Genomic DNA, 13,616 nt, shown 5'->3' with positions numbered 1-13,616 from the left:
GCACACCAACACCATGGTCATTTAACCAACTTTTGGTGCTTTTGGCAGTATGGGCAGGTGCCAAATCCTGCTGGGAAATGAAATCAGCATCTTTAAAAAGCTGGTCAGCAGGAGGAAGCATGAAGTGCTCCAAAATTTCTTGGTAAATGGGTGCAGTGACTTTGGTTTTCAAAAAACACAATGGACCAACACCAGCAGATGACATTGCACCCCAAATCATCACAGACTGTGGAAACTTAACACTGGACTTCAAGCAACTTGGGCTATGAGCTTCTCCACCCTTCCTCCAGACTCTAGGACCTTGGTTTCCAAATGAAATACAAAACTTGCTCTCATCTGAAAGGAGGACTTTGGAAACTGGGCAACAGTCCAGTTCTTCTTCTCCTTAGCCCAGGTAAGACACCTCTGACGTTGTCTGTAGTTCAGGAGTGGCTTAACAAGAGGAATACGACAACTGTAGCCAAATTCCTTGACATGTCTGTGTGTGGTGGCTCTTGATGCCTTGACCCCAGCCTCAGTCCATTCCTTGTGAAGTTCACCCAAATTCTTGAATCGATTTTGCTTGACAATCATAAGGCTGCGGTTCTCTCGGTTGGTTGTGCATCTTTTTCTTCCACACTTTTTCCTTCCACTCAACTTTCTGTTAACATGCTTGGATACAGCACTCTGTGAACAGCCAGCTTCTTTGGCAATGAATGTTTGTGGCTTACCCTCCTTGTGAAGGGTGTCAATGATTGTCTTCTGGACAACTGTCAGATCAGCAGTCTTCCCCATGATTGTGTAGCCTAGTGAACCAAACTGAGAGACCATTTTGAAGGGTCAGGGAACCTTTGCAGGTGTTTTGAGTTGATTAGCTGATTGGCATGTCACCATATTCTAATTTTTTGAGATAGTGAATTGGTGGGTTTTTGTTAAATGTGAGCCAAAATCATCACAATTAAAAGAACCAAAGACTTAAAGTACTTCAGTCTGTGTGCATTGAATTTATTTAATACACGAGTTTCACAATTTGAGTTGAATTACTGAACTTTTCCACGACATTCTAATTTATTGAGATGCACCTGTATATATATAAGGTCACATGCCCGTCGGCAGTGACTTATTAATATGTCTTCAGTATGTATGAAAACTTAACAACCCCACATGGTGAAGACCAGATGGGAAGTTAATCATAGTCTGAGTATGTTTATGAATCATATAATACACACAGTATAATTAACCCTTCGTACCCAGAGGTAGGGAGGGAGGTTTATTTTCATTGGAAGTGCTTATGATGTCTAGTGGGAGTAAATTGGATAGCGGCCTACACAGGCGACTGCATAATTATAACAGGTAGCCTACCCATAATAAGGAGCTTGGCGTTACATGCCAGGTGTTGGAATGGTAAACTCTCTAAACAGAGAGGTCTCGCAAAGCGATGGACACCACTTCTAGGTTATAAAACCTCGTGAACGTGTTCTGCGAAGACCATCCTGCTGCAAAGCATATATCCTGTAGGGATACACCATTTGTCCACTCCCACGAATAGGCCATGCCTCTAGTTGAATGTGCCTTCACGTCAATAGGGCATCTTACACACTGTGATTCATAAGCGAGGGCGATTGCATCAATGATCCAGTGAGATAGTCTTTGTTTGGAGACGGACAGTTCCTTTGTGCATCCTCCATAACAAACAAAGAGCTGATATGACAGTCTAAATTGGTGAGTACGTTCCACATACGTGTGCAATGCCTGCGCAGGGCATAATAAATGCGCTAACTGCTCCTGATCTGTATTAGACGGTGGAGAAGAGAAATCTTGCAGGTGTGGAAAGCACCTTAGGCACATATCCTTTTTTGGGTTTGATGGTGGCTTTTGAAAACCCCAGACCACATTCCAGACATGAACTGTCGACCGACAGCACCTGTATATCACCAACCCATTTGACTGAGGCCAGAGCCAACAGCAGTGCTGTCTTTAAGAAGAGCACATGTAACTCAACGGATTCCAATGGTTCAAACGGGGGGCTCGTGAGCACCCTTAGCACCAGATTTAGGTCCCATGTTGGAACTATAGCAGGGTGAGAGGGGTTCAAGTGCCTCGCTCCTCTAAGGAGCTTTATGATCAGATCATGTCTACATATAGAGGAGCCAGCCTCTGGGGCGTGAAATGCTGATATGGTCACTACATTGACCTTAAGCGTTGATGGAGTAAGACCTGCATCCAACCGCTCTAGAAGGAATGTAAGAATCTTCGTTATGGAGCAATTCACTGCATCTTTGGTGCGTGAAAAGCATCAATCTGCAAACATACAGTTGTGCTCAAAAGTTTAAATACCCTGGCAGAAATTGTGAAATTTTGACATTGATTTTGAAAATATGGCTGATCATGCAAAAAAACTGTCTTTTATTTAAGGATAGTGATCATATGAAGCCATTTATTATCACATAGTTGTTTGGCTCCTTTTTAAATCATAATGATAACAGAAATCACCCAAATGGCCCTGATCAAAAGTTTACATACCCTTGAATGTTTGGCCTTGTTACAGACACACAAGGTGACACACACAGGTTTAAATGGCAATTAAAGGTTAATTTCCCACGCCTGTGGCTTTTTAAATTGCAATTAGTCTGTGTATAAATAGTCAATGAGTTTGTTAGCTCTCACGTGGATGCACTGAGCAGGCTAGATACTGTGCCATGGGGAGCAGAAAAGAACTGTCAAAAGACCTGCGTAACAAGGTAATGGAACTTTATAAAGATGGAAAAGGGTATAAAAAGATATCCAAAGCCTTGAAAATGCCAGTCAGTTCTGTTCAATCACTTATTAAGAAGTGGAAAATTCAGGGATCTCTTGGTACCAAGCCAAGGTCAGGTAGACCAAGAAAGATTTCAGCCACAACTGCCAGAAGAATTGTTCGGGATACAAAGAAAAACCCACAGGTAACCTCAGGAGAAATACAGGCTGCTCTGGAAAAAGACGGTGTGGTTGTTTCAAGGAGCACAATACGACGATACTTGAACAACAATGAGTTGCATGGTCGAGTTGCCAGAAAGAAGCCTTTACTGCGCCAATGCCACAAAAAAGCCTGGTTACAATATGCCAGACAACACCTTGACACGCTTCACAGCTTCTGGCACGCTGTAATTTGGAGTGACGAGACCAAAATAGAGCTTTATGGTCACAACCATAAGCGCTATGTTTGGAGAGGGGTCAACAAGGCCTATAGTGAAAAGAATACCATCCCTACTGTGAAGTATGGTGGTGGCTCACTGATGTTTTGGGGGTGTGTGAGCTCTAAAGGCACGGGGAATCTTGTGAAAATTGATGGCAAGATGAATGCAGCATGTTATCAGAAAATACTGGCAGACAGTTCTGCCATTCTTCTGCACGAAAGCTGCGCATGGGACACTCTTGGACTTTCCAGCATGACAATGACCCTAAGCACAAGGCCAAGTTGACCCTCCAGTGGTTACAGCAGAAAAAGGTGAAGGTTCTGGAGTGGCCATCACAGTCTCCTGACCTTAATATCATCGAGCCACTCTGGGGAGATCTCAAACGTGCGGTTCATGCAAGACGACCAAAGACTTTGCATGACCTGGAGGCATTTTGCCAAGACAAATGGGCAACTATACCACCTGCAAGAATTTGGGGCCTCATAGACAACTATTACAAAAGACTGCACACTGTAATTGATGCTAAAGGGGGCAATACACATTATTAAGAACTAAGGGTATGCAGACTTTTGAACAGGGGTCATTTCATTTTTTTCTTTGATGCCATGTTTTGTTTTATGATTGTGCAATTCTGTTATAACCTACAGTTGAATATGAATCCCATAAGAAATAAAAGAAATGTGTTTTGCCTGCTCACTCATGTTTTTTTTAAAAATGGTACATATATTACCAATTCTCCAAGGGTATGCAAACAACTGTACACCATTTTAGTGCATAGAGGCGTCTCGTAGATGGCGCTCTAGCCTGTAAAATGGTGTTTATTACAGACTGAGCCAATTCAGGCTCGTTCGCTGTGCTCCGTTTAGGGGATGCCAAATCGTGCCCTGCACTTGAGAGAGCAGATCCCTCCTCAGCGGTATTTCCCATGGAGGACCACCTAATATCTCCATAATTTCCAGAAACCACAGCTGGTTTGGCCATTTTGGCACAACCAATATAACTATTTCCTTATCCTCTCAGACTTTGCTGATGACAGAGTGGAGAAGACGTACCGGGGGAAACGCATATTTGCATTTCGTCGGCCACTTGTGGGCTAAGGCGTCCACTCCCAGCGGGGCTTGGGACATGGAGCCCCAAAGAGGGCAGTGGGCTGTCTCTGTGGAGGCAAATAGATCAACTTCCGCTTCGTCAAACATTTCCCAAATCCTCAGAACCATCTGAGGATGAAGTCTTCATTCCTCCGCTATCGGTCCCTGGTGCGACAGCATGTTTGCTCTGCAGTTCAGATGGCCTGGAACATATGTTGCGCGCAGGGAGAGGAGATGGTGCATGCTCCACACAAGAAGGCATTGCGCGAGGCTCATCATTGGTAGCGATCGAGTGCCGCCTTGGCAATTTATGTACGCCACCGCTGACATATTGTCAGTCCGAATCAGAACTTGATGATTCACAATGTCGGAATGGAAAGCTTTCACCGCTAAGAATACAGCTAACATTTCCAAGCAGTTGATGTGTAATGCACGTTTCGTGTCCACCCAGGTGCCGAAAGTCGGGCGTCCATCACACAGCGCGCCCCAACCCATGTTGGATGCATCTGTGGTCACCACTTTTCATCTGAAAACCTGACCCAGAATCACACCCTGCTGATAAAGGTTTGGAGATGTCCATGGTGCTAGAGCAGTGACGTGCGCAAGCCCCCGACGCCAAGCGTGACGCGGTATGTGGTGTTTGAGCCAGTACTGGAGAGGTCTCATGTGTAAAAGACCTAAAGGTATGACAGCGGATGCTGCCGTCATAAAACCCTGCATTTTCTGAAAAGACTTCAGTAGAAATGCTTTCCCCAGTTTGAACCGAGACAGACACTGGCGAATGGTCTGGATGCGCTCGCTCGTGAGGTGTGCGCGCATGCTCATCGAGTCGAGTGGAACCCCCAAAAAGGAGATTTGCTGGCTGGGAGAAAGTGTGCTTTTCGCCCAGTTGACATTGAGACACAGGCTGTTTAAATGGTGAAGTATTAAGTCTCTGTGCTTGCATAGCAGAGCCTCTGATAATTGGCCAGTAATAGCCAATCGTTGAGGTAATTCAGAATGCTTACGCCATTTATTTTCAAGGGGGCGAGCGCCACATCGACACATTTCGTGAAGGACTTTGAATTGATATGTCATACCCTCGAACGCGAATCTCAAAAACAGCCTGTGGCATGGTACAATTCAGATATGAAAGTACGCATCCTTTAGATCTACTGACGCAAACCAGCCCTGTGGGCGGATGTGCAATAAGATCTGTTTTTGAGTAAACATTTTGAATGGCCATTTTGCAAGTGCACGATTCAAGTGTCTCAGGTCTAAAATCGGCCAAAGCCCGCCGTCATTTTTCGGAATGAGAAAATAGCAGCTGTAAAATCCTTTGCGGGCCTGGCAGCCTGGAACGATCTCTGTTATGTCTAATGCGAGGAGATTGTGAATTTCTGCATGTAACAGTCTCGGGCCCGTCACGGTACAATGGCGTTGAATCGACGCGGCCGGCACGCAAATTGGAGTGTATAACCATGCTCGATTGTTTTTTGTACCCAGACTGACACACCCGTGAGAGCTTGCCATGCATCTGAAATAAAGAAAAAAAAGCAAAGTTTGAAACCTCTGTTTTCAGTTTCCATATGTCATTTATTCCAAAGTATACGGTTATGGAGAGCGTTTTTGAAAGTCTTAGTTTTCAGTGGAGGAAAACACCATTCCAGTGTGGATAAGGGGTGTGAATGTTGTGAAATCAACACGTTTTTTAAATTAAAAACGGATTTGTGTGGATGTGGCCTTAGACAGATGGTAGAATGTTTGGCTGGTGAAAATATCTAGTTAACTTCCTGTTAAGTGCCGCAAACAAAGATTTGATGCTTCTATCTTGGCGAACTTCAGAAAATCTTGTGATTATTTCATTCTATAAAATGCTTGTTGTATTAACCTGGTACCAGGGACCACACTATCATAGTGGGCTATTGACTTGGGCCAGTAAAAAAGCACCTAGTAACCACCTATCAGTGCCCTGGCAACCACCCAGAAATCAAACACAACCGCAAACAGATACTTCTCTGTAGTGATCATGCACAAACACCTTGCAGACGTTTTTCACTAAACATGTTAGTCTGTGCTGTTATTTCACAGTTGAAAGTTTTTATGTATACACACATACTTGAAGATATCTATGGATCAATAGATGCACAAACACACACATTCATGATTTATTCTTATGGTCATCTCTGTTGATCTCAATTGGCTCATATCTCTTATCACTCCTTTCATGTTGTGTGTGTGTGTGTGTGTGTGTGTGTGTGTGTGTGTGTTTGTGTGTGTGGGTATGTTTATGTGGTTTACGAGGACAATTTTTTAGGTTACAAACTGGTAATTACAAGGGTATTATGCTATAAATGTGGTTTATGAGGACATTTCTAGTGTCCCCATAATTTAAATCACTTAAAAACATACTAAACAATGTTTTTTTGAGAATGTAAAAATGCAAAAAGGTTTCTGTGAGGGTTAGGTTTAGGGGTAGGGTTAGGATTAGGGGATAGAATCTATAGTTCGTACAGTATAAAAATCATTATGTCTATGGAAAGTCCTCAATGATAGGTAGACCAACATGTGTGTGTGTGTGTGTGTGTGTGTGTGTGTGCGTGTGTGTGTGTGTGTGTGTGTGTGTGTGTGATAGAAAAACCACATCAGGACTAAACACTGCTCTCTAGTGGAAAAAATGCATAAAGCACTGATGCGTGTAATTTTTTCCATGTTAAAATACTTTCTCCTACCCCAGCATAATACATAAACACACAGTATATAATGTATCGTAGTAGACTATTTAAAGGTTGATTTACCTGATAAAGTGTAAATACTGCATCTCAGTGATGCTTTCAAAACGTTATACTGTTGCTTCAAGGTGTATTTTGTTCCTCATTAAAAAGTTTTTAAAAGTTTTACACAAAGAAATTCAAAGTACTTTTGAAAAATATGTTTACAGTCATGTACACTCTACACACACATGATATCAAGACTCCAGTTATATCAGCCTAAAAAAGCTGTCTTGTGCTCATGGATCATGGCTGATAAAAAATAGTGCATTTCCTCAGTGACATTGTTGACCTGAAAACTTTTGCTTTTGCATGATGCTGCATATTTTTGCAATAAATTCCCTCTTCTCTTTTCTATTATTTTCTTTTCTTCTCTACTTGTTCTCTTAGGTTATCATGGTCTGTATTGTGAAGAGGAGTATAATGAATGTTTGTCTGCTCCTTGTCAAAACTATGCCACATGCAGAGACCTAAGCAATGCCTATGAGTGCATCTGTGCCCCACAGTTCACAGGTGTGTTCCCCAGAAGGACTGTCAATGTAATTAATGAACAATTGGTGTACAAAGTAACTTTAGTTAAAAAAAATAAAAAAATAAAATAAAATAAAAAGAAGCCAGTTAAATTACATGTAATTATAATGATGTTTACATGTTTAATGTGATATGGATGTGGGTTGTTTTTTCTCAGGGAAGCACTGTGAGATATATAAGGATCCATGTCAGAAGCTGAGGTGCCGGAATGGTGGACACTGTGAAAGTGGAGGCAGCAACGCATCCTGTCTGTGTCCACCAGGATACATGGGTGAATATCTGTTTTTGTTTGTTTATCAGAATAAAGTACCTATATCTGGAGTATGCAGGGTGGCTTACTAAATTTACCAAAATGCAGTATAAGGGATTAAGTGTATTTGTAATAGTTTTAGTCAGATGCATTTACATTGTGACAGTTGCTCAGATGCATTCAACGACATCTGTGTTTGTAAATGTGTTTACCAAAAGGCTCATGCAATCAGAATAAAAAAGGAGAACATTTGATGCTGCAATTTTAGTCTGCTTCATAATTCAAGACATTTTTACACAAATTGTGTGTCAAATGCAACAATCATTTTTATTTCTGATATGATAACTGGATGCCAATAAAATGCAACATAATGAAGTCACATGACAACAGTGTTGTATACTACTGTTTAAACATTTATCATTGCATATTTCATACTGTTTCATACACAATTCTTTCAGATAGTGGAAAGTACTGCACAGTATGCAACAAGCAGCAGACATCTTTTTGTCTTTTTGTAGGCGAGAACTGTGAGGTGGATGTGAATGAGTGTGAGAGTAATCCCTGTCACCATGGCGGCACCTGCATCGACCAGTCCAACGGCTACACCTGTCACTGCCCACCTGGCTGGGTCGGTGGAAGCTGTGAGATCCGTGAGTTCACCTTTTTTACCTTCTGAAATAAAGTGGGGTAAAAAAGAACAAATTGAAAATCTGGGATTGAAAATCTAATTTAAAACTGAAATTAAACAGAATTTTTTTTGGATTTTCGACAAATATGAAAGTAAAAATTCTGCACTTTTTCTAGGTCACCAGTGAAGTAAGCAAATTTGTGACATTGACCATGTTAACTCTTGTACAAAAGGTCAGGCTTTCTTGATTCAATTGAAAAGATGCTCTTTGGAACACTTACATATATTTTGCATAAACTTTTGTAATCCATGCCAGCATGTGAGCATGCTGTCATTAAAGAAAAAGGTGGACATACTAAATACTAAGCTTTCTGAATGTTATTCCCTCATTAAAAAAAAAAAAAAAAAAAAAAAAACCACACACACACATCGACATAAATAAAAAGGTGAATAAAGTGCTCATGGTGTCCTCTGCAGGAGGCAGTTCAGGTCATAGTCATGGAAAAGGATCCCAGGGTGTGGGGCCCGGTGCTCTTGTGATGGGCTTAGCTGCTCTATCACATAAAGAGTGTGGACTTCAAGGACACCATTATGCATGCACAGCAGGAGAGAGCGCAGTCCCCTGAAGAGTGACGAGCTACTGCCTTTTATGGAGGCTGTGATGCTGTGCCATTAGCCTTCTGTGCACCTCATCACACACTGCTTGCTCACACCATTACAGTGCCCCTCCTCTCACTACACGCTCCTGTCAGGAGCCGGACGATAGGAGAACGAGGGAGATGGTGACATGTCGTGTGGGGAGGTGGAGCCATTGTGACACTCTGAAGTAACTCACCTTTGAGAGCTTTTGACGAACACCCCACCATGTTTGTGTGTCCGTCAGTCCTTGCTAGCCGACACTTCGTCTGAATCTGTTAATAAAGTGTTTCAGCAGCTAGACTTCTTTTGCAAAGTATAAAAATAAACTAGATTTCTTAAGAAAATGTAAGAAGCTTGCCTATGCGAAACATGCTGCTGCCATGCTAGGGTGTTCTGGTTGGTTCCCATGGTGTTGTTATATGTTTCCTAACGTGTTCTGAATTGTTGTTAACGCATAGCTTAGCTAATGCTAAGGTATTGCTTTGTGGTTGCTAGGGTGTTCTGGTTGGTTTCCAGGGTGTTGCTATATGTTTCCTAACGTGTTCTGAATGGTTGTTAGATTATAGCATAGCTAATGATAAGGCATTGCTTTGTGGTGGCTAGGGTGTTATGGGTGGTTGTTAAGTGGTCAAAGTAAAGGGGCCTTCTGCAGGCAACTCGTCCCACATTGTTTGTGCTCAGGAATGATACCTCAAAATGGCTTGTTGAGAAAAGGTGTGCTATTGCTCTTCTAAGTGATCAGAAGTAAGTTTTTTTTGCCTGGTGGATAATAAAAAAAAAAAAAAACATTTACTTACATTGAAGATGGACCTGGCCCATATCTAAAGACCACTCGTAAGACACTTTTCCACTATCGGGCCAGTGCGAGCAAGGGCTATCAACTGGTCAGCCGAGGCCAATAGCCTTGGACCTCGAGCGACGAGACCAAAATCAATCTGCGTTCTCACCATCAGGCCAGTAGCCACACAGCGTTGCCCTAAAACCCACACTTAACACACTGCCTTGGTGCCAACATCACACACCCTGTCCATTTCATAAGCAAGAGGGAAGCTCAGGCTGAGGTATCATGTTATCTAGTTATCTAGAATACCGAGTTTATATCGTTTGTAAACATTAGCTAGTTAGCAAGATAAGTTAGCATTGACAACTCACCTACTGTGTCTGCTATGGTGTCCCAAATGGTCTCTCCAGTAACAGCGGGATGATGTCCCAGCACACCGTCCATGATCTCAAACCATGGAAAGTAATTTTTTTGGTCACTGGTTTGTCCATTGTGCTTTTAAACAGATTTGTACCATACCTGCAATTTTTGATTTTTTCCCGAACCTGTACCGTTGTGCATTGGATACAAAACCTGGCAAGTACGGCGAAACTCCGCCTTTGACATCGCCCCCACCTCACTCCCCAGTTGGCCTTGTTTGGCCCAAGGGTGATCGGCGGACCAAAGGCCATTGGTTGTTGGTCCTGAGAGAGCCCCGAGGAGGCATGATGAAGCCCCGGAAGTGACAGTGGGAATGCAACTGGCACTAGCATGCCCTCATTTGGCCCAATAGTGGAAACATGACTTTAAATATGCCTTTTTAACTTGGGTAACAACCTATCAACACCCTAGCAACCACCTAGAACATCCTAGCAATGCCCTAACCCACCTATATGTAGAAACCCCTAGCAACCATGTAGCAAGACCATAGCAACCATACATTAACACAATAATAATAACACCAACACAATAAAAACCTCACAGAAGACCTTAGCAATCATATAGCAACATCCCAGCAACCACCTAAAAACCCCTTGCAACCATGTAGCAAAACCCAAACAACCAATAGTAACACACAGAAGACCTTAGCAACCACATAGCAACATCCTGGCAACCACCCAGGACCTTCTAGAAATCTTTTAGCAACCACCAAGAAAACCCTAGCAACCATGTAACAACATCCTAGCAACCACATAACAACACAATAAAAACCTCATAGAAGACCTTAACAACCATATAGCAACATCCTAGTAGCAACTCAAAACACCCTAGTTTCATGGTGGTTAGTTTGGCACTGACAAGCGCCACTTAATGTATTTATTTATTTTTCATAAATTTTTTAAATCCAGTTTTTCTCTCCTTTTCTCCTTCTTTTGTTCTATATCCTCACTTTAATAGTTTATTCCTTTTCAACCTAAGTAATATTCTATATTCACACTGCTTTCACTCTTTCAGATCTGCAGTGGAAGATGACTCAGCCTGTGGACTCACTGACTAACATGCCGCGTCATTCTCTGTACATAATTATCGGTGCTCTCTGTGTTGCGTTCGTCTTGATGCTGATCATCCTCATCGTTGGCATCTGTCGCATCAGCCGTATTGAGTACCAGGGCTCGTCCCGTCACGCCTACCAGGAGTTTTACAACTGTCGCAGTATTGACAGCGATTTCAGTAACGCTCTTGCCTCTATTCGTCATGCAAGGTATGTTGCATTCCTGAGCATCTACTGTACATTGTTTGGGGAGACTGTAGTTTGTTAGGCTAATTAAAGGGATATTTCAACCAAAAATACAATTTCTCTCATCATGTACTCATCATCATTCCATCCCAGAATATCTGAGCTCTGTTGGTCCTCACAATGCAAGTGAATGGCGACCAGACCTTTGAAGCACCAAAAATCACATAAAGTCAGCATAAAAGTAATCCACATGAGTCCAGTGGTTTCCACATTTTGAAAGTGAAAGTGGAGATTTATGGTAAAAAAAGGACTTAAATATTTATCTGTTTCTCACCTACACCTATCATATAGCTTCTGAAGACTTTGATAAAACCACTGGAGTCTTATGGATTACTTTTATGCTGCCTTTATGTGATTTTTGGTGCTTCAAAGTCTACTTACCATCCACTTGCATTGTAACGACCAACAGAGCTCAGATATTCTTCTAAAAAATGTTATTTGTGTTCTGCAGAAGAAAGAAAGTCATACACATCTGGGATGGCATGGGGATGAGTAAATGAAGAGAGAATTTACATTTTTTGGGTGAATTATCCCTTTAAAGGAACTGTTCGCCCGAACGTGAAAAGAAAAAAAAAAAAAAAGAAAAAAATGTTAGCATTTACTCACCCTTATTTTAAACCTGTATGACTTCTGTTTCTTTGTGTGGATGTTTGTGTTACAGGTTTGGGAAGAAATCTAGACCAGCAATGTATGATGCAACTCCCATCAGCTATGAAGATTACAGCCCAGATGACAAGCCCCTGGTCGCACTCATTAAAACAAAAGATTTGTGAAGCAATATATCTGCACACTTACACATTTACACCACACATGCACAGTCACTGTTCCAGCCTTTGAAACGAGCCAATCATTCAGTATTAATTTCTAAAAGTAGGATAAAAAAATTAATCAAACATGAAGAAACATTTGAATTTAACATATTTTACCATTGTAACTCATAAATCTTTTAATACATATCAAGCACTAGGAGTGCTGCACAGATTTAGTGTTTAATGGGTTAGTCATGGACAAATGTGCTTTGTTTGCAGACGCAAATATTTTGTGGAATGTGAGTAGACGGATAAGCTATATTGCAAAATTTGTTTGTGAGGGGGGTGTTTAACCTAACCTCCCTACATCTAGACTCTGATTACAAGTATGATAGCAGCAGTTCAAGCAAAAGCTGTAGAATTAGGAATAATAGAGCTCTTTATAGTGCAGTAATACTGTAACTTTATACAGAAGATGAAAAACTTAGAAGAACAAAAGATAAGATGATGTATGTTGCCTTAACTGGTGCATGGATAGGATCAACGGTTTCGGCATTACTCTGTAACCTTATGTACATTGTTGTTTGCTGTTTATTTCTGATTGTTCATTGTGGACTATTTTGTGTCATCTTGGTAGTAGCAAAGTCTTAAGAAACCACCATTGCTATTGTAAAGGCAGCACAAGAAGTGCTTTTAAAAGTAATATTAAGTGGTGTCATTTCACTGCGTAAGTAATAAAACAGACATCCTGATCTATATTTCATATTGTTTTATTGAATTTAAAGGTATAGTCCACCCCCAATAAAAACAAAAATGAAAATGTTATCATCATTTACTCACCCTAATGTTGTTCAAAACCCATTTGACATTTTTTCTTCTGTGGAACACAAACAGAAATATTAGACAGAATATCATAGGTATTGTGTCTTAGTTAACATTCACATTCATTATATGAAAAAAAAAATGCAGTGAAAGTCAATGGTGACTAAGGCCTAATGTCACCTTTTATGTTCAGCGGAAGAAAGTCATATAGATTTGTAGCAACATGAGGTTGAGTAAATACACACACATACACACATACATACTGTATATATATATATATATATATATATATATATATATAAAAATCCAAACCTACATGGCCCTGTGTGAAAAAGTGATTGCCCCCTAAACCTAATAACTGGTTGGGCCACCCTTAGCAGCAACAACTGCAATCAAGCGTTTGCGATAACTTGCAATGAGTCTTTTACAGCGCTGTGGAGGAATTTTGGCCCACTCATCTTTGCAGAATTGTTGTAATTCAGCCACATTGGAGGGTTTTCGAGCAT

The 13,616-nt window shown here is 41.3% G+C and overlaps 1 protein-coding gene across 4 annotated transcripts in view; it reads left to right on the top strand.

The window, feature by feature from the left end:
• The window catches only part of LOC127456177 (delta and Notch-like epidermal growth factor-related receptor), a 97,098-nt gene extending 84,058 nt beyond the window's left edge, over nt 1-13,040 (top strand). For all 4 annotated transcript variants that reach the window (XM_051724535.1, XM_051724534.1, XM_051724532.1 and 1 more), the window contains 5 exons: nt 7,384-7,506; nt 7,682-7,795; nt 8,293-8,424; nt 11,257-11,503; nt 12,201-13,040. In XM_051724535.1, the coding sequence (XP_051580495.1) occupies nt 7,384-7,506; nt 7,682-7,795; nt 8,293-8,424; nt 11,257-11,503; nt 12,201-12,312 (728 nt within the window). In that variant the 3' untranslated portion in view covers nt 12,313-13,040. The remainder of the gene's footprint in view (nt 1-7,383; nt 7,507-7,681; nt 7,796-8,292; nt 8,425-11,256; nt 11,504-12,200) is intronic.
• The last annotated feature ends 576 nt before the right edge of the window (nt 13,041-13,616 follow it).

Source organism: Myxocyprinus asiaticus, chromosome 18 (genome assembly GCF_019703515.2).
Source record: "Myxocyprinus asiaticus isolate MX2 ecotype Aquarium Trade chromosome 18, UBuf_Myxa_2, whole genome shotgun sequence".
NCBI classification, from domain to species: domain Eukaryota; kingdom Metazoa; phylum Chordata; class Actinopteri; order Cypriniformes; family Catostomidae; genus Myxocyprinus; species Myxocyprinus asiaticus.
This window is presented reverse-complemented; position numbering and strand designations above follow the sequence as displayed.